This window comes from Thermobia domestica, chromosome 4, assembly GCF_964235325.1.
Source record: "Thermobia domestica chromosome 4, izTheDome1.hap1.1, whole genome shotgun sequence".
Classification (NCBI taxonomy): Eukaryota; Metazoa; Arthropoda; class Insecta; order Zygentoma; family Lepismatidae; genus Thermobia; species Thermobia domestica.
The window spans coordinates 230,167,628-230,188,719 of NC_137457.1; the positions used below are offsets into that span (position 1 = coordinate 230,167,628).

Below are 21,092 nucleotides of genomic sequence, written 5' to 3' on the forward strand. Positions count from 1 at the left end.
AAAATATACCGTGAATTTTGGGGTTGCTAAAAATCGGTACTTTCCCTAATTTTCTATTCATTTATCACATACGTAATAATCTGTTACCACCTATCAAGTTATTCGGACCTGCAAAATCGGTAACGTCTCGGATTCTGTAATGCACTGACTGTTCCTTAAGCTTGTTTAGAATCGGTAAAGTATCGAATTTTTTGTTAATGGATCATGTCCGTAATAGACTGTTCGTCTGGGCGTTTGGTTTCCAAAGCTCTAGAATATATAACCACCATCACGATTTACCCGGTCCTGAAAGTTTCTGAATGTTTAACAAGAGGCATTCAACATATTACAAACTCTTCCTTAATAATAATTTTTAAAAGATACTACGGACCCTAACTTTTTACTTCGTTTCTTTTTTCAAGTCTAGAGGCATTGTAGAACACGTTACTTATGGTTTCACGCCTTTCTGCATCGAGATATAGGAGGCGATGACGTCATAACTTTTTAGGCCTATTTTTTATTTTTTTGTCGGGCTTACTTTTGCACCTAGAAGAATAAAATTTTGCACAAACATTCAATCCACCGAGTAGTATTTATGAGATTTTTTTTTCACATCTCTGCGTTAACAATGGGTACCAGAAAAGTATTTTTTTTTTTAACCAAAAAATCTTTTTTCGCTATTTTCACGCCTCAGATACATGATGGAGACGTGAATGGTATCGTTTGAAAGGCTGTTCTAGTCTAAAGAGAATGAGGTACAAAACATGACACTACGATAAGTAGGGATATCTCAGGAAATTTTTTACCTGAGATCAGGGTCTTTTGCGGTAATCTGAGGCGTTATGGGGATCATTGGTAAATATTTTTCCCGCCCTTACTAATCAAGAAGCTTAAAATTTTGTACACAGATTTAGTGCAAACCTTAATATTTTTCAGTTGATTTTCAGTCTCAGCGTTAACACAGGAGGGGTCCAGAGGGGCTCAAAATTTGAAAAAAATATTTCAGAGAAAAATCCAGATTTTTCTCAATTTTCCGCCTCAGGGAGATGATAAGGAAATGTGAATGGTACAGTTTGAAAGGTTGCTCTATTGTGAAAATACGAGGTATAAACCGTGATCCTACGATAAATAGGGATGCTGTAGCCACTTGACAATAAGTGTATAATTTACCTAAAAAGGCCGGAATTTATAAGGGTTAAGTCAAGCACAACAAACATGAGTGAGTGGTTAACTTCTGCACTTCTGTCGGGAAGTTCGGGATTCAATTCCGTATTCGATTATTCTGGCAAAAGTTCCTCTTAATTCCATCTGTAAATGTAGACTTGCGTGTACTGAGAGTCCTGGCGACTTCCTTTCTTACTGTTTTTAAATTGTTGTTATTACTAATTACCAGCAGTGATGGATTTGCGAAGGGGAATAGTGTGTGTGTGTGTGTGTGTATTTCTGTTCCCCGAAAGTATGGAATTTCTAAAACAAACAAAATATTAGTTAAGCCTTTACTCATAAACTTCAACTCACCTCAAATAAAAATTAGGAATTTTTAGAAAAACTAAATAAGAAACTGACATTATTAAGAAAAACAAACCCCTCCCAAAATACTTTTCTAAATCCTCCACTGATTAGCAGTATAAAATGGTCTTCAAGGTTGCATCTGGAAGATTATTACTGAATATACAAACGAAACGAAATATTAGTTAAATTCCTGTACTCATAAGCTCCTCCCTAATAAATTTAGGGACTTTAGAAAAAAGAAAACATTAATCAGAGAAAACCCTTTTTTGTATAAAATAGTATTCAAGGTTGTATCATTGTATAGCTACAGTATAAGAGAAATGTGAAGTACGTTCTGACGAGTATATGGAAAAACATAAGTTTAACTTACGTGCTAGAAGCTAAAGTACTAAGCTGTAAGAAATGAAACACGGATGACTAGAAATTATCTAAAAAAGAGAAAACGTCGATAACTTAGAAGTTAAAATAAAGTAAAATAGCCTCTAAAATTACCCTCAAATACTACGTACTTTGTTTTCTTTAATTCATAAAACATGTGCTCCATTCATCATGATGGTGAATTCCAGAGCGAAAATGTGGCATTTAGGTCATGAAATCTTATTTAACTGTAGAGTATACTATAAGAAAGCTATTTAGACAGAAAAATCATAAAAATAAAAAAAAGGCCAAAATTACCATCTTTTTATGTTAAAAAAAATTCGATTCAAGAAAGCCGCCTTTTTTTTGCATCTCTAGTTGTAACCCTTAGTCCATGCATCTCTAGTTGTAACCCTTTGTCCCAAACTGTCTAAGAGGTGAGAAATTGTATATACTTGCTCAGGACGAGTAATTTTTGTCATTTTAGTTGTATAAATGCAAGTAATATCAGATTGCATATCTAATATTACAAATTGATCAATCACATTCGTAAACAAATTGATCAATTTGAGCACAGCTGAACAGTTTATAAGTGTTATTGGAACTTTACGTAGTGAATGCTTATATTTGATAAATTAATTTCTGTAACTTCTCTGTTTTTGTAGAAGCATGACTAATCCGAAAGTAAAGAGCGCATTGGAATTTTGGGAAGGAAGCGTCTCAGATTTGTTAGTTAAAAATGAAGTTCTTAAAAAGAGGTGTGACTACAAGGTAAATATTAATGCAAACAAAGATAATTATCAAGAAATCAGGAATAAGGCGAAATTGAATGGTAAGTAACAAATGTATTATATGTAAATTTTCTAGTTGTAATATTAAAAGAAGCACAAAGACGTCCGATTTACGTATGTTTAGACTTTTAATAGGGTAACTACTAAACCATGCTCTTGGGTACAAATTTTAAAAATCAAGATCTTACCTTGCAAGGTAAGATTTAGATTTTAATAGGGTAATCGAAGATGGCCTTTTCGTTCTCGTTTTAGATTCTAGTTTCATCGTCATTTTTCTTTTTTCCTGCTTAGCTTCAGCATCATTACTATGTAAGACAGACCCACAGTTGTACACTCCGCATCAAAAAAATTGCGACAGCTAACGCCGTGCAGTTAGGCCACCCAATATACATCTTCTTATCCCATAATCGTGTCAGGTAGAGAAACCCCCTTCTTTTGGTAGTTTTCACTGGTTTAAAACATATGTAATAAATGCGTAAAAACAGTGACGTTGTTTGATATTTTTCATTTATCAGTTCCGTTCTTACACATTCAGCCTGTATTAAATACGCTATATCCTTCGCACGTGGCTAACAGTGTTGCCGGCATACTAGAACTATAATGGTGAATAAAGACAATGAAACAAATATAGCGGAAATGTTACAACTCTGTCTTCTACTTCAGAAAGCGAAACCTCGTTCATGCGAGTTAAAATTAACTGAAGTTTCACCTTCCCCCCCTGTCACTCAATCTCTAACAAAGTTAACAATAAATAAAGTAGATACGAACGTCAGAACCTACCTAAATCGCCTTCTCGTGTCTGAAAATAATAAATACACCCTATATCATGGAAATCATTTGGCGAAATCATGAGGACATCTGAAATGAGTGTTCTGAAAATCGAAGTCAAGATAAATCACATTGACTTCCTCGTAAACGGTAGATTCATCCAATTTCACGAAAATCTGTAGGACTTTCCATACACCTATTGTTTGGATGGGGTAATTAAATAAACATAACTTTAAATAAGAAATATATTACTTTAATAAGTAAGATTTTTGATATTCCATCGTATTTTATTTGACTGACATTTCAAACACACTGACTGCGTTTTACTTCAGAGCTGTACTAATTCGGGGAATTGTTGAACAATTATTGAGGGGTAATTTTAATTGTTACAGTGTTATAATTTTACGGAGTCGTAACATAAAACATATAATATTGCGGTCCATACCTTCAAATTATCCTTGATACAACAATCTTAGTGGTTACTTTTGTTTGTGTGTGTCAGTGTACTTTATGACCCTCCTATAATCGCTTGAGAATGTCATTGGTTCGTACATGGAGCATACGAGAGAAATTTCAGTTTGGACACAAGGAGTGCTCAGTCTTAATTTACTGATTACAATTACTGTATAATTATAAAATTACAGTTTCAGTCAAATAACATAGTCATGTATCAATAATAAAAATTTCTACTGATTTTACAATAATTAGTTGTTTTATTGCCGTTCTATCAAAAAAAAAAAAAAAAATACCAGACACTATAATAAGTTTCTCCGCTTACATTTCTTAAATTAAATTACATTTTTTAAAAAAAATACAAGATTCAAAGAACAATTTCTTCTGCGATATTTCCAAATCTCATAACAATTGAATATTATTACAAATTACAATTTCATTTAAATGTATATTAACAGTTTTCTTAATATTATTATTGCTTTCTTTTTTAAAATGTATTTATTTGTGTGTGGTAATAAAAAATTCCAAATTTCCTTGATTTTTCAAGCATTTTTCTTTATCATGTATCTTTTTTCTTTATTTTTCAGTGTGTTATCATGTAAGTTTATTTCTATTGCTTCTCTTAACCTTTTTTATCCATACGTGGACCTATATGTCACCGACGCATTTTCCAACAAAATGTTATGCTTCTCTTCTATTAGATGTTGCACTAATACGGACTTCTCTGAGTGATTTAATCATATATATATCTTATATGCTCATCACTTCTAGTCTTAGTTGTACGTCCCGTTTGTCCAATTTATTTAGGCTACATTCACATGAGCTTGAGTAAATTCCTAGAGTGTCTGATCTTTCTTGATCTTTCACGAGCTTAATATTTATCTGCTCTTTAAAAACATATGAATTTATTTATTTATTTATTGAACAATTTCCCAGATACAGCATAACTTTGCCATTTTACACAGGGACATGCTAACAAAAGAAAGAAAAAAAAACAAGACAACAATAACAACAACATAGAAAAAAAGAGTGTAAAAGTAAAACTATTCCGTCAAAGCTCGTTTAATTGCTCTTTCAAACACTGGGTAGCTCGAAAAAATGTCCACATCAGTTGTTACTTGATTATAACTATTTGGTATTCTATAAAAAAGAGACCTCTGTATAACAGCCAACCTAGGACGGGCAAGATGGAATAGGTGGGTATTCCGAGTGATGCGGGAAGGGACACGTAAGGATAGTTCCTGTAGTAATATTTCCGATCTTAAGGTTCCATTAACTATTTTATGTAGATATTTCAGGTCAGAGATAATTCTGCGTACTTCAGGAGTCTGAATATTGAGATGTCGCAAGAGCTCCTTCTTAGATAATATTCGAAGTGCAGGAACACGGAATCGGACTATAGCAATGAAGAAATTGAGAACAGAATCAAGTCTGGAGAGATGTGTAGGTGCTGCCATGGCCCATATGGGAGAGCAGTATTCGATCTTGGGCGCTATTAAAGTCTTATAAAAAGTTGCTAATGAAGAAACAGTGCGTAGTTCGGTGAATCGGTAAAGAAGTTCCAACATGCGCATTGAATTCTTTAGTATTGAGGAGATGTGGTCAGAGAAGGTGAGTTTTGAATCAAAGATGACACCAAGATCGTTATGACTAGCAGAATGTGTGATAGGGGAATCGTTGATATGGTATGTGGAGGGAACAGGAGACTTTTTCAAAGTAATAGTAATACTGTCACATTTCTTACTGTTGAGTTTCAAGTGCCACATTTCACACCAGCCTGTAAGGTAATTTATGTCTTCCTGTAGAGCAATTGTGTCATGGAGACACGATATTTCTCTGTATAACTTACAATCGTCAGCAAAAAGCAGAAGGCCACTAGATTGAGCTGATAAGTGCGTGTAGAGATCATCCATATACAGGACAAACAGTAGAGGCCCAAGTACACTCCCCTGAGATCACGGGTTGGGGGTTAGAAGTCGCCCCTGAAAGAACAACTCTCTGTTTACGGTCCTTCAAGTAGCTTGTGATTAGAGAGAGAAATTTGCCATGTACATTAAATCTATTGGAGAGTTTATGAAGAAGATGAATGTGACTGACAGAATCAAAGGCCGTCGAGAGATCAAAGTAGATAACATCTAGTTGAGTATTGTTATTCATACATTTGACTGCACAGGAAAGAAGAGTACTTAAGTTTGAGAGACTTGAGCTTTTCGGTAGAAAGCCGTGCTGAGAACTATGGATGTAAGGTGAGGTGAATTTAAGTAGCCTGTCTTTAATTATTTTTTCGCAGATAATTGATATTACAGAAAGAAGAGATATTGGCCTATAGGAGGATACATGATCTTTAAGTCCTGATTTATATATTGGGGTCACGTGAGCCAGTTTCCAACTGGTGGGATAATACCCTTCCTTGAAGCATCTATTGAATAAGATAGATAGAGGAACCGCAATAACTGATGCAGTTTTGTTGAGAAAGAGAGGACTAATTTTATCAGGTCCAAGTGATCTATGTGGAGATAACGATAGCAAGAGAGCCAGAACTTCGCCCGGGGTGGTAGAGAGAATGGATAAGGTGTCCGAACAGATGGGGTGGAGAGGGGTTGTAGAGGGAAGGGAAGTAAATGTTTTGCAGAAGTAGTTATTGAAGAGGTCTGGTCTTTGATCATCACTCGCTTCAGTATTTTCATCTTGAATTGTTGCCGGTATGCCCGGAGATTTTGTTCTAGATTTAATTACAGACCAAAAGACTTTAGGGTTACTAACAGTAAAATCACCAATTGAGTCCATGTATTCAAAATATTTACGTCGCTGTACCTTCTTGGCAAGACTTCTAATTCTAGCAAAGTTTTTATATGTGTAGTCACTCGGATGTGATTTCCATAGAGTCCAGGCAAGCTTTTTGTTTTTAAGAAGGTCACGAAGTTCATTGTCGTACCAGACCGGAAACCTGTTCGATTTTGATGCTTTCACCGACACAAAGTCCTTTATGGCTGAGTGGACAACGGATGTAAATAAGTCCACAGCGTCGTCAACAGTTCCTACCTCTAACAAAAACCAAGGAAACAGTTCAATAGCCCGGCAGATGTCACCCCAGGGGGCTTTCTTCCATAGAAGTTGTGACCTACTTTTGAGGGGCTGGTTTGTAGTAGTGGAGGGGAGGAAATAGAAAGAAACATCCAAGGAATCGTGATCCGAGGGAAAAAGATTTCTGCATGGGACAACACAACGAGGTTCTAAGTTTGAAAGAATGTAGTCAAGATTGCTATTATTGCGGGTATTATGCATATTATGTTGACCTAGACCAAGTCCATGAATAAAATTGTCCATGAAATAACTGTCGTTTCCATCTTTAGCGACTCCATGCTTGCTGTCCTGCCACGTGATGGAAAGGTTGAAATCACCCAATAGGATGACGTCACCGTGTGACAACGCATGTAACAGTGAGTCATGGCAAGCTTCTAAGATGTGCTGGGGGGTGTTCTTGTGCGGCCTATAGAAGCATCCAATAAACACAGAACGACGCTTTGGAATAAATACTTCCACCCATATAAGTTCACAATCCCGTTCGAGATCCAGTCTTCTCTTGCTCTTCCACTTATTATTTACACAAATCATCACTCCGCCTCCACGAGTTATGCGGTCTTTACGATAAATGGTGAAATTATTAGAAAAGCTAATTTCACTGTCGTTCACTGATTCATTCAGCCACGATTCGGTCACTGCGAAACAATCCAGTTCCCTTATCTCACCTAGGTTCAATGAGCACTCAAGTAATTTGTTTTTAATGCTACGAACATTTTGATAATATATATTGAAAGCATTAGTGTAATATGGACAGGGTGGGCCAGGGTTTACGTGAATATCACCACAAAGGAGGAGAAAACAAACGAGAATGAGGCACTGTTTTTTTGCTTTTGACTCATACCTTGTCACAAAATCACTGGTAGTTCCTCCGTCACTGTTAGCAGTACCAGAGAGAGCACATGGCGGTCCTCTTGGTATGAAGGCAGCAGCAATAAAATGAAATGATCTTCCACTACACTTCAGTCCATGTTTCATTGGCAATGCTTCATTTGGGAAAGTCACAGCACCGTTACTACATGAAGACAGTAGAGCACGCACATAAACACTACACACAACCACGAGAAAAAGATAAACAATAAGAGCACCACTTTGCATCGACTTCGAGCTTGACGCCATCTTTGTGAATTGTTTTAATTGCGTGTTATTCAGTAAACGACATATTTTATTCGAGGTATTGTGAATAAAGGGTTTTAATGCAAACTTTTGTTCTCCATCGGAAGTCGTGTATGAACTTTGCATTTTGTTATTACCTTATTGATACCTTTTTTATTAAAACCATTTTGTACAGAACATGTTTCAGATTACTTATTTGTAGATGATTTTTATCTAATATTCTCATTGTTCTGTGTAATAATATATTTAGTAACGCATTCTTCTGGAATGGGTGATGATAGAAATCAGGTCTTAGCTAGAGATCAATGTGTGTAAGTTTTCTGTATATGCACTGTAACCGTCCCAAAGTTTTCTTTCAAAATGATATATCCAGAAACGTACATTCCATTTTTTCTTTCTTTCTTAAATTTTCATTTTTACTTTCATGTTGAGATGTATGCTGTTCAGATGATTTTGAAATTCATTAATTCATCCCTTCTATGTGTCCAAACTACGATTGCGTCATCAATATAACGTAAGCTAAATTTATTTTCAGCTTAGCTATTCCTAAAATTTTTTTTTTTCTTAAAACCATATAGAAATTGGCTATAACAGGTGATAAAGGTGATCCCTCTAGATACATCATCTAACTGTTTCTTAAAACTTCCCTGTATATTTTAAATGTGTTAATACTAATAATACTAAGTGAACAGGTTTTACAGTATATTCTTTAAAACTTCTACTGAGGAGTCATAATGTGGTAAATAACGAGCATACATCGAATCTGACTAAAAGATCCTTGTCATTATCTCTATAGAATCAAATACTGTAACATATTGTGCAGAATTTTTAACGTGGTTTCTTTTACTGCTTACGAATAGACCTAGTAAGGTAGTTAGATATTTTGCAAATATAATGTAAACAAGTTTATAACACTAAAAATCAGTCGAAGGGAAATTTTTTCTTTGTGAATTTTTGGAAGTTCATACAATTAAGGAGGTATATTATATTTGGGAATTATTTTCTTCTTTATTTCTTCTGGAAGATGGCTTGACTTGATTCATTGCAGAATTCACTCTTTTCTTGAACTGAAAGGTCGTATTTATGAATCACAAACGTCTCCGTGAAAACTACTGTATGTGGAATATATAAAAGTTTATTCGAAATGATTGAAGACAATTTTCGTCAAAGTTTAAAACATTGTTTAATATGTCGTATGTTTGCTTCATGTTTCTTTTGCTGTTATATACAATATAATATTTTAATTGTAAATAGAAGTATGTAAAATGTAAAAGTCATATTATTTTTACAGGTTTTCCTGACGTCCATATTAGATCGAATATTGCTGTTCGTGTTGTTAAAGAAAGAAAATGTTTTCAGTGGACAATTTACGTTTTATACATTTTCGCAGTAATAGTGTTTGCTATGGGAATACGTTCATATGTAGAGTTCAGATGCATAAAGAGAGACTTATCACTTCAGATGATGCAAGTTCGTGAAGTAATCAGAGTAAATAATCAGCTTCAAAGAAAAGTAACTCAGTTAGAAGTGTTAGTTAATGAGCTTTCAGACATTCTAAACAATGAAGATGTACAACACAGTGATAGTAATATCGTTGAGAGAGACATAGAAACGTTAAAATCTTACGTAGATGATGATAGTGGACTTCCAATCATACCGATATTCAATGACAGTAGTTCTTCAGTAGCGGACATAACAAATAGTTCTGATGTAGAGAAAAATTTGCAGAACGCAGAGAGCAGTTTAAGGAGAGGAAAAAGGTCCAGAATAAGAGGTAATGTTCCGAGAAAAAACAAGAGAAGACCCAAGGAACGCAAGAAATTGGGTATATATTATTGATTACTAACATATTAGTGCAGCTTTTATGCGATAATGCTTTGAATTATGTGATTTTACTAAAAACGTAACTGGTAAATAGAGAATTTAATAAGTTTCGGAAGTTAAGCTTAGGCAAGATCGCTTTCAGCATTTGCTTTCTTTGATCGATTCGTTACTAAATGCATGCACAAACTTAATACTAATCCACATTATAAATTGCTTGATGTAACTGCTGATGTATATACCAGTATTTTTAAAGATGTGATTGAATTCAAATTACTTTCAGGTTTTAATTCCTTTGGCCTAATTACAACAAGAGTTCAACATTCAGCTAACTAAGCGTCCAAATAATATAACACACAAAGAGTGAAAAAGTGACTACGTGGACTGGACTCGAACCCGGGATCTCCAGCATACCGTGCCGATGTGTTAAACCACTACGCCACCCAGTCCGCTTCCCAGAACAGCCACTCACTCTCGAATTCGGTGCTCTCCAATCGGACCACGTTGCCGGGTTCGAGTCACGGTCCAGTCAGTCACTTTTTCACTCTTTGTGTATCATAGAAATCACATCTACAGAGGATCTAGTGTGTGTGAAAAACAGGTTGTTTCCTCTTTCATTAATATATAATAGTTCAAATAATAGTTCAAAAGGAGACATTTCACCACAAATCTTCAAACCTTTCTTCATAAGGACAGGAAATCGTTGCTAACAAAATTGATCAATCATTTTATTACAGAGGCTTATGTTTCACAAATATTGAGAACAGTTACATAGTAGCCGCTTAGGTCTAAAGTGACGTTGAAACGAGCCTTTTTCTCACAGCGACAATTTTTTCACTTCAAGTTGGATACAAGTAATAGGAACACAAGACAATTTTAAGATAATGCTTTAAAAATTCATAACCATTATTTCCACAGACATGATTTATCAAATATGCAATGTAGTTGTTGTTGTAACGTTAAAATTAAAGGAGTACATACTAAGGATGACAAAAACTTGTCGCTGAAACATTAGCATTTGGAGCGTTATTTGGACCCTTAAAGGAACGTTGAACTTTTTGTTATAATTACTCGATATACATCTATTATTTCATTAAGTAATTACCCTCGGTGTGGTTTCTGTTATTCGGAAAGCGGCATTGTATAATGACTAATAGAGCAAATGGAATACCTATAAATAAAATTACCACTAATCTTTTTGTATTTCTAAGGAAATAATGTTCAATATTTTGAATACTCTATCGGAAGCGGATTTAAACGAAGAAATTAAATTATACAAATTAGGGCTAATTAGTGGTTACAATAGGTTCACTATGGTAGTTAACAGAAACAGGCCTTTAATATCGTTAATAGGATAGAAAAGAGAAAGAATAGTAAAAGGGGCAACCAAAAGGACAGATTAGTTCCTTTTTCGTATTCCTTAGCTTATCGTGGAGACTTCTAAGGTAGCTTTGAAACATAAATTAAAAGTCAGGAGCAATTGGCTGGGAATCACAGTATGGGAACCTACTCTACAATGTGTATAGCCGTTTGGGTAATCAAACGCAATAGCGAACATTTCTTGCGATGTAAAATTGAAAGTATGAACATTATAGTCGCTATTTGCTGTGTTTCTGTGTAATGTTACCTTCAGCGCGGTCCCTGGATATCTCTCCTATACGTTTGATTCCGTAGTTCAGTTCAGTATCGGTACCCTGTCTTCATTCGTGTATCACTTTTCCATGGTGTCCCGTAACTTCTGGGCATGAGCGTATTAAAATCCCATCTTTGGATCACTCAGTCATGTAATAATTTAATTGTCCAACTGTTTTGTTAGTTGAACATTTTAAACAACGTTAATTTGTGATAATTTGCCAAGTGAAAGTGACATTTAATTCGAAATGACCATATTGAAGTTATAAAGCTTGCTTGGTAGGAAACCCTATTTAAGGTCTTAAGGCTAACGAATATTTAATTCCTGTGACATCGTTCAATATATCATCAATAGTAACTCTTTTCCTAACGGAATATCTGGGAATCTCATGCGCCATCATTAAATAATTTTGAATTATGTATTTTTTTGTTAGAGCAGATTACAACTCCAAGGCGATAACCTGTCACCTTCACTCTATGGCTGTTAGTTTTGCGAGATATTCAGTTCCGAAATATTCCCATACTTTCGACAGCATGTACAGTATTTCTGAAACAGGGTGATTCCAAGGAAATGTTTACTGATTTTTTTTTTTTTTTTTGCTTTATTTCCTTTCCTATTTTTATTAGTAGAATCATCTCCCATGCATAGTTAACGAGCTTTAGAAACACCCTGTAAGAATCAATGTAGCTTCTAAATCGGTAAGTATTGTATTAATGTGTGTTATCAGCACTCATTCATTGAAATTATTGATTTACAGAAATCAGTTTCTAGCGAAACATTTAACGTTACGCAGTATGTTGTTGTGAAGTGTGCAGTTGTGTAGCAATATGTCGTCAGTGTGAAATATGGAAAGATTATATCTGAGAGTGTTTCCTTCTTCTTCTTCTTCTGAATTAGTTCAGTTATTCTGGTCGCTTAGCCACAGAAAATATTGAAACAGCATTAGGACCGAGTACAGCTAAGAGTGCGTAGTTTTCATGAACCTAGAAGAAGCACGTGCATCTCGAATGTGATTTAATGCCTTGACCAGGGGCGGTTCCAGGACCGTCTTCTGGGGGGGGGGGCGGTGGGTTGTCATACTGCTACTTTTAAGGGCTCCAAACTTTGGGATGGGTTTTATTTATATATATAAAATAAGAAAGTTTCCTCTTCTGGGGGAAGGGGGGGCGGCGATCGCTCTCCTGGATCCGCCCGCCCCTGACCTTGACAGTAATATATATATATATAACGAAAAGGTTACTTCATCTAATTTCACTGAACAAAGCATGTCAGCTCGAAAGTGTACTGTGTCTCATAAATCAGGAAGAGGTTTTGCACCGAATAAACACGATGTACTTGCCGTGCATGATGACATTTGTATTTGTGTGTCACAAAGAACCTAACTGCCACACAAGGGTTAGAGTATGAAACTATGAAATCCATCCTCACTTGTAGTGAAATCTGATCAGTCCAACGACCAGGCTAGGCTGTCTTTGTAAGGATAAACAATTTGGCAATTTGAAAGAAAACGTTTGTCCGTTGCCATAGAAACCACCGTTTCCAGGGCAACAGGTCCTGTCACGGTTAGCCAATATTGAAAGAAAACGTAAAAAATTAACGAAGATAAAAGAGCTAATGTAGAGGTTGGAGAGGAGTCGCTAAAATTAATTCTCTTTAACGAGGACGATTACGAAAGATCACTTACTGATTGAAATCCAGATTATTTTCCAATAGAGTAACTTCCAATAAACCTTTTGTTATTGTTAATTATTCCATATCGGACTCCCGAAGAAAAACTCATCGAAACAACTTATTGACCGTGCCAATAGCGACTACTCTCAATCATGACTCCGTTTTCTTTCATTTAGAAATAGGAAAGAAAGAGAAGAAAGTAGAAGGGTAAAAGAAGGAGGTAGGTAAAGAAGAAAGAAAAGAAATAGGGTATTTTAATGAGAAACAGATTACTGGATAATTCCGGAAATATAATAAAAGGTCGGGAAAGTCGTTGAAAGATGAATCATTCTAAATGTTATTAACAACTAATCAATTTTGGAATGCTTCGGAATAGACACATGTTCCCTCATACCACCCAGACCTAGCTCCAGGCACCACGATCATGGGGTTGCCCAGACCTAGACCTGGAAATGAGAAAAGTGAAATTTAATTCTTTGTAATGTTATTCCAACCGGTGATTGATAACTATCCAGCATCTGAACTCTGTCCTCTAGGATCGACCACACATATGAATTAGCCAAGAAAAAAAAAACAAACTTATTAACTCAATATAAATTTAGGTATCGTATCAATAAAAGGTTCGACTTCCTGGAAGAAAGATGTCGTATTTAGGCTTATCCTGCTAATTTTGCTTCACTCCTCGAGCCGATTTAAACCGTTAGTGACGGTCCTTCATGACCTAGGTTATTTACCTTAACACATATATTAAAACATGACACATATATTACAGATGTTAATATGACAAATGATATCACTAGAATTGCTTATATTAAATCTATCATGCATTCACTCGCTCACTCACTCAGGACAGTGTATATATGTTTAAAGGAAACCAACTAACTACAAGGGTACAAATAGTTTATTACATTCATAGTGAGAAAAAAAAAAACAAACATATAATTATGAAGAAAATATTAAAAGCACAAGTTCTTGGTTATATATTAATAGAGTACATAGTATTAAATTTTAGTAAGTTTTTATATATTCAATCATATTGACAAATGGAAAAAAAAATACATGTATCATATCTTAGGCATGCTAAAGCCAAATTATGATTTGCGACATACGCAAATAAGACACTTATTTCACTTTAAAAAAAAAAATTGGACAAAGAGGAAAGGGAAAAAACTTTTTGGTGTATTAGAACTTATATGAGTCTCTACCTCACGTCGAGATATTAAAATATTAATAATTTCGAGCGTCCAAATCACAACTCACGCACTAGTCGTAGTGTCCAAAACGTTTCGCTCCATTTAACTTAGTTTGTGGTCATTTATATATATCTCTATATGTATATATATATATATCTATTGGTTTACAAAACCATTCGTCGTCTATATTTGGTTTGTAACTGGTAACAGTTTATATCTGCAATCGCACACTGCTACGTCTATACCCATCTAGGGATTTCGAGAAAATCACTTTCACTAGAGGAAGTTTCTCCTCTTAGACGGTCTATTTCCAAATTTATTAATCGAATAATTTCAAGTTATTTATCCAACACTGGGACACTTCACGAGACCTTTCATTAGGATCACTTTCGTATATGTTTATACATGGTTCGGATTAAAAAAAAAAAAAATGATCTTCCACAGGTGTACGGAGTATGATGGTTCAAATTGAGGATAAAAAAAAACTGGTCAAGTTACAGGATACATATGAAGGTGAGACGGATTCAAGGTACACTTTCCACAATGGTTTTAGGTTAATTGCTCAGGGATAATATTTGTTATGATGTGGGTTACGTTTAGACCTGCCGATAATTTTCAATGCATGCCATTATATAATTACAGAGGTTATCACTTACATTGATTCAGAAGAAAAGGAAAATTACTTAAGTGCACGGCGGTATTCTTAACAAAATCTACATTCTTAAATTCGTCGGAAGACTTCTGGTAAACTATAGCAACCAATACACGTCTAGGGGGACAGACACGAGCGCTCTTACATATATTCATAATACATTTAATATCAAACTTTTACTTTAACATCATATTCACATACTAATTACACATACATTTCGAAGTATTTATTTCTCTCTCTATATATATATATTTATAATAAATGCGCACACATTTAAAGTAATCACCCCTACAATAAAATTTTACAAGGTTGCAACATTGTCCAAGAAAACAAATGACTTCCAACATTACATTTGGAAACAAATTAAATTTTATCTGATACCGCGCGTCTATAAATTTTTAACTTTTATATAATCAATTCGTGTTTAAATCATGAAGTAAAAAAAAAACTTTGTGTGGCAGGCACGTAACACAGAGCATTTCTAGATATAACTAGGTAAATCAAAATACAATTTCTGGGCCCAGGTTAACTACAAAGTAATTGAAAACCAAAACAGAAAGGAAAGTGACCAATGGATTAAAAAGAAACTTAAGAGGAACGACGGTGAAAGAACGTAATCGAAGTGTCGTCAAATACTAAGTCTTTGTTCATTTCAGCGATAGGTCAAAATGTGATGGAGGACCCAATCATTATCTACTCCATTCATGAATCGTGTCTTGCAACGTCTCAGCTGGTAATTTCAGATCAGAGTTGTACGTTAAATAAATCGTAAGTAACAAGTTCAAAATCTTGGGGGGGGGGAAGGTTGAAAAATTTAAAAAAAAAAACTTGAAGAAATGAAGACAGAGAGAGCGATAGAGAAGAAGGAAGACGAAGAATAGGGGCGCCAAAGACTTAAGTGAGAAATAACTAACGCTACAAAGTTAGAAGTCGAATTTCGCTCTCAACAAAATCCATAGCCAAAATATTCTTAACATGCCAAAAGGGTGGTCTACTCAAATACGTAGACTCAAGGGGCGTCCTGCTGCCAAGGATGCAAGTTCTGTGTCCATCAGATCCCAATCCCACAAGAGTTTGCTTGTAAGATTGAAATCCGATCCCCGTATCCGGCCCAGACCAGCAGGATAAAAGGAGAGGGGGAAAGGGACCAGGTAACTGCGTCCCCAATTTTGAAATCTCTAAGTAAAAAAAAAATATTCGACCCCTTAGAAAAACTAAGAAGGTTCGAGGACAGTAATGAAACTAGAATAGAAGTATTATCTAAGATATCCCTAACTAATGATTTGCCGAAATAAAAAAAATTAAATAAACTGAATTTTGGATCGGTGATTTCTATGCCAAACCATCACCGATAGCTACCCTGCGCAGACACGCCACAGTCTGGGATGTCGTTAATTTCCCTCGTCTAATTAAACTAAGAAAAGAAATGAAAATACTTAAAGGGACTAGGGGTCGACATCCGGGTACGCGAAAATAAATTTCAATAACTAATTGTTTTGATACAGAGCTGTCGCCTCCATGAACATTGTAAACTAGCTCGAGTAGGTAACGTGAAGAAAAAAAAATCTCACGGAGCAGGGTATTCTATTTTAAAACCGACCAGAAAATATAATTCACTACAGCCCTGTTGTATAACTACTACTGTCTTTTCATAATTTATTATTCAATATGTCTAGTCTGCGATTATATGATGCTACCCATTCTATCAGATGGTATTACTATGGTTGATTATTATTATAACACATTAAACTACAAAGTATTACCATAGTCCGACTATATATCGCCCTCCGGTCCGCGTGATATTATGGTGCAGGGGTCAGAACCTGAGATGTTTGTAGTTACACGTATCTATTCAATATCTATATATCAACACGCGGCGAAGTATTCACTGGGCCACAATATATTTAACTATATGGGTGTCCTATATTCTATATTCATTTACTACAATATTCATATACTTATTAATATTCATATAATATTCATATCATCCTTTTCATTTACTACGACGCTATAAATTACGAACACCCTGTTTCCTCTATCTACGCCCAGCCTATTTACACATTTCATCATAATACTTTAAAATCTATAATCACTACAAACATTTCCCATTCTGATCACCGCACGACAACCTCACTCGAACCCAAGACTCCTTCACACACACACAATACTATGTAATACTCGGTAGCTTTATTAAGAAGAAAGAAAAAAAAAATCCTACGTATGTTCACTGAAAATAGAATTATCTGCGATAATGTTTAATGTTTACGAAATTTCTGCAGCAACAATTGACTTCTGCAGCCACGAAGAAAAATGAACATCTAATATAATTCCAAAGCGAAGAACTAGCATCATATCGCCCGACTTCTGTTAAAAATTTACGTATTGTTTATTTATTTAAATATCTCGATTTCTAGACTATGCAGAATGTTGAAACTTTCAGAATATATTAAGTTTGGATCACTTGACCTAACTGTACATTCATATGGGCTGTGAATTATACCTTCTAGGTTTTATTTCGGAAAGAAAGGTCAATTTCATGAAAACTAAATCACTAAGCACCTCGACGGAAGAATGGCGGTTAGTACTGACTTTTGACACTAGGGCTAGCGACGATATAATCAACCCTTGAACAACTGAATGTGACCTTGTACACGGAATCATTATACTATATTACGTTCACTATTAAATATCGTGTATGAGTTCACTTAATGACGGAATAATAAAGAATTTATCGCATAGTAAATACTACACTGTCCAACACACTCTTTCATCACTTAACTACCACTATCACTGATACTACATTACAAATATACACATACTACTCGAACTACAAGACACATCATGCCAATACACACCAATCGTCACTATCATTAATACATGTTATACTAATAAATATACACAGAAAACATTCATATTTTACCATGTTAAATCGGCTCTATGAAAGGAAAGGGGAAGAAAGGAAACAGGGCCAACTGGCCCTGTATTTACTAAATCACATTCTTAATGCAAACTGTTTAATCAATGCCCCGAGGGGACATATCGGAGTATTAGCTAACAATAGGACCCCTGCCCTGAAGGGGCAGGAACCCGGAAACAAACTAAACGTTCAACCCATCCCACTGGAAGCCGTACTCCCAATTTGGGAGTCAGATAGGAGCCCTTACTGATAATTCACACGTGCATTGTGATTACTATTATAACTACCACAAAATTAAATACCGCCATGTATGCTAAAAAAAAAAAAAAAAAATCACGTACTAACTACACAGACAGATTACTGAACGGACAGGTCTGACCGAACCTACACTGATTCAGGAGGGGCAAAAGGGAAATTTAACTATTCGATTCACTGAACTGCAAACTGGGTTTGGAAAAGGAGATTAAATGCACACACTATCCTAAATTCTGTCCATATCAATCGGTGGATGAAAACATGGCGTCATTATCTTGCATTTACTATTTCAGATTTTTTAGACCAGTTTTACTATGTAATTTAAGAGTTCATGGCTCCCAAGACTTCGTGATCTTTTGGACGTTAATAAAGTCCCAATATTACCTTGTTTGCAGTTTTTCTCACTCCGTTGCGACCTTTTAAGCTCGACGATCAAATCCAGTGTCTTCAATAACACTTTTCGGCGTGGAATGGAATAATTGCGCCCTAATATCATAGCGTGGGTTTATCAGCCAATCAAAACTAAGCATTTTGGCGGTGGGGCTTTGAAACGAATAAAATTTGGTAAAATCTGGATTAAACTAGATTTTAGAAGGACCTAGGTATCTAAAAGAGAGGTGAAGGGTGGTCCTGAAAATTCTGTCGAATTTTAGATTGGTTATTTGATCTGGAAAGTTCCGTCCAATAGTGGATCTATATTTTCGGATAGCACTGACACCGTAAGAATTGTAATAATCCATATACACATCCATATACAAGACTTATAACTAACTTAAAATATAAATAAAGATATTGATTCCCAAAACTATAATTCCCAATGAATTTTTTTTTTTTTTTTTTTTTTTTTTTTACAGTTTTCCATGTTAATTTGAAATAGAATAATGAACAATATTACGAATTATATGAACAGCCAGAAATTTTTTGTTAAACATCAAGTACAGTCGGTGCAAAAAATTTCGGGCACCCTCCTATTAAAAACATAATATCATTAGACTGTAATGGCATATTACAAATTTTTTAACATCTGAGGTTCATGTGAAGAGAGTTAGGAAACGTTTTCAGCGTAACCTCAGAAGTCTGGAGCGACAGCGAACCTGGAGCTTCCAATTCTCCAAATTCCTGTGTAGTGCATAGTGCATAAGCGTCTAAAAATGTACCCTTATCGATCGAGTGCAGTTGCGGCAACATCTAACACACCGGAAGATCACGTCATCAGCTTCCACTTGTGTGTAATTTCAAGTTACCAGTGATGATAGTTTTTCCCGAAGTGCGGTTCATTGATGAGGCTACATTTTTGGTTAGTAATAGAGTAAACAAGCAATGTTGGCATTTGGTGGAATTAATTCTTACTTTTTAAGTTTAGTAGATGCTCTTTAATCAGGTACGTTTGTGATCACAGTCGTACCGGATTAGCAATTTTGTCGGATTATCAAACATCGATATAATTTTAATGGGAATACGAAAAATAAATCATTCTAGTTAAAAAAAAAAAAAAAAAATCAAATGACTGCAACATGTATTTTACCTGTTTACACACATCTTGAACCTGTGCAAGCGATAAAAATATCCTACAAAGTACTTCATCATACTAGCAACTGCAGGGTTTGAAGTAATATTCTTTCTTGTAATTTAATGGAGTACAAAACTAAATTCTGAATATTTATTTGAGTGAGTATTCTTATATTAATGAAAACACAGTACACAGGGAAAATTAATACACTACATGATATTTAAAGTAAATTGTAATTAGCTGTTCTATGGCAAGAAAAAATAGACATGAGCGTTTTTTAAATCTGATATCACATTGCTTCTGTGAATCGAATCTCTTCTTCGAAAAGTGTTACAAATCATATACGAATTCATAAGTTCTTAAAAAAAAAAAAAAAAAAAAAAAGTGGCCCAATCGGTGCCGGATTATAAAATGTGTGGAACCATAGAATGCCGGATTAAAGAGCGTCTATTGTTGTTTAAAATATGCATACTTCGCTGAAAACAAATTTCTTGTGATGTCTTCACGTTAAAAGTATAAGGCCCGTTCTTCGTCGTAATAGTACACTGACTTGCGAAACATCTTTGGACATGCTGACTGTAGCTTATGCAGACAGTACCGACTTTATCTGGATAGAACCCCATACGACTTTTCACTATCGTGGTGTAAGAAACTTCCTTAATTGAGATTGTTTTATCCATGGGTTGGATGTCTATGTACAGGAGTTAACTCTGTGCTGGCCCCAAAATCATTAGACCTCCCCGTCTGTGAGTATGATAAGGACACTACCCACAAACTACCATTCCTCAACGATTTGTCTAAACTGACAGATCAGATTCTTACTGCGGTGCAGACCACTAATAAACACATAAAGAAACGTGTCTGGTTGGAGTTGTATTACCGGATTAACGTGTGACGAGTAACAGGAGGCTCGCATTGCCCATTTGTGATTTAATTTCATGTCAGTCATTCCAAATTAAACTTGAACAGTTAAATTACATTTGTATGAATATAACAAATTGAAATCGTTCAAATAATTTTGAAATTATAATACAAGAGGCAGAATTACGTATCTGTGTATGTATACTTTTAATTTATTCCACATAGTGACAACTTTTCAGTGTAATTTGTGTCGTATAAAGGTTATTAATCATAGGAAGCATACTTTTATTTCGTGTCAAGAGTTTTGAATTATAACCTGTTATACTAAATTAAACTCGCTGTTGCTAAAGTCCACAAAGAGTTATTCGCCAGATAGCTTTTAAGTTCAATGTGGCCAGCAATACTATTATTTATGGCTTTGCGCCGAGTGTTAGCAAAAAGTAGCGCCGTTTTATATTTATAACCTTCTTATTTATATTTTCAAGCTCATTATAAATATTAACAAAATATTTATAATAGGAT

General features: G+C 35.0%; 1 protein-coding gene across 6 annotated transcripts in view; it reads left to right on the plus strand.

Moving 5' to 3' along the window:
- The window catches only part of LOC145683891 (uncharacterized), a 55,461-nt gene that overhangs the window by 21,207 nt on the left and 13,162 nt on the right, over positions 1-21,092 (plus strand). For 5 of the 6 annotated variants that reach the window (XM_081755537.1, XM_081755540.1, XM_081755539.1 and 2 more), the window contains 2 exons: positions 2,514-2,680; positions 9,349-9,882. In XM_081755537.1, coding sequence (XP_081611663.1) covers positions 2,514-2,680; positions 9,349-9,882 — 701 coding nt within the window. The remainder of the gene's footprint in view (positions 1-2,513; positions 2,681-9,348; positions 9,883-21,092) is intronic. The other variant, XM_081755541.1, reaches the window with a different exon arrangement.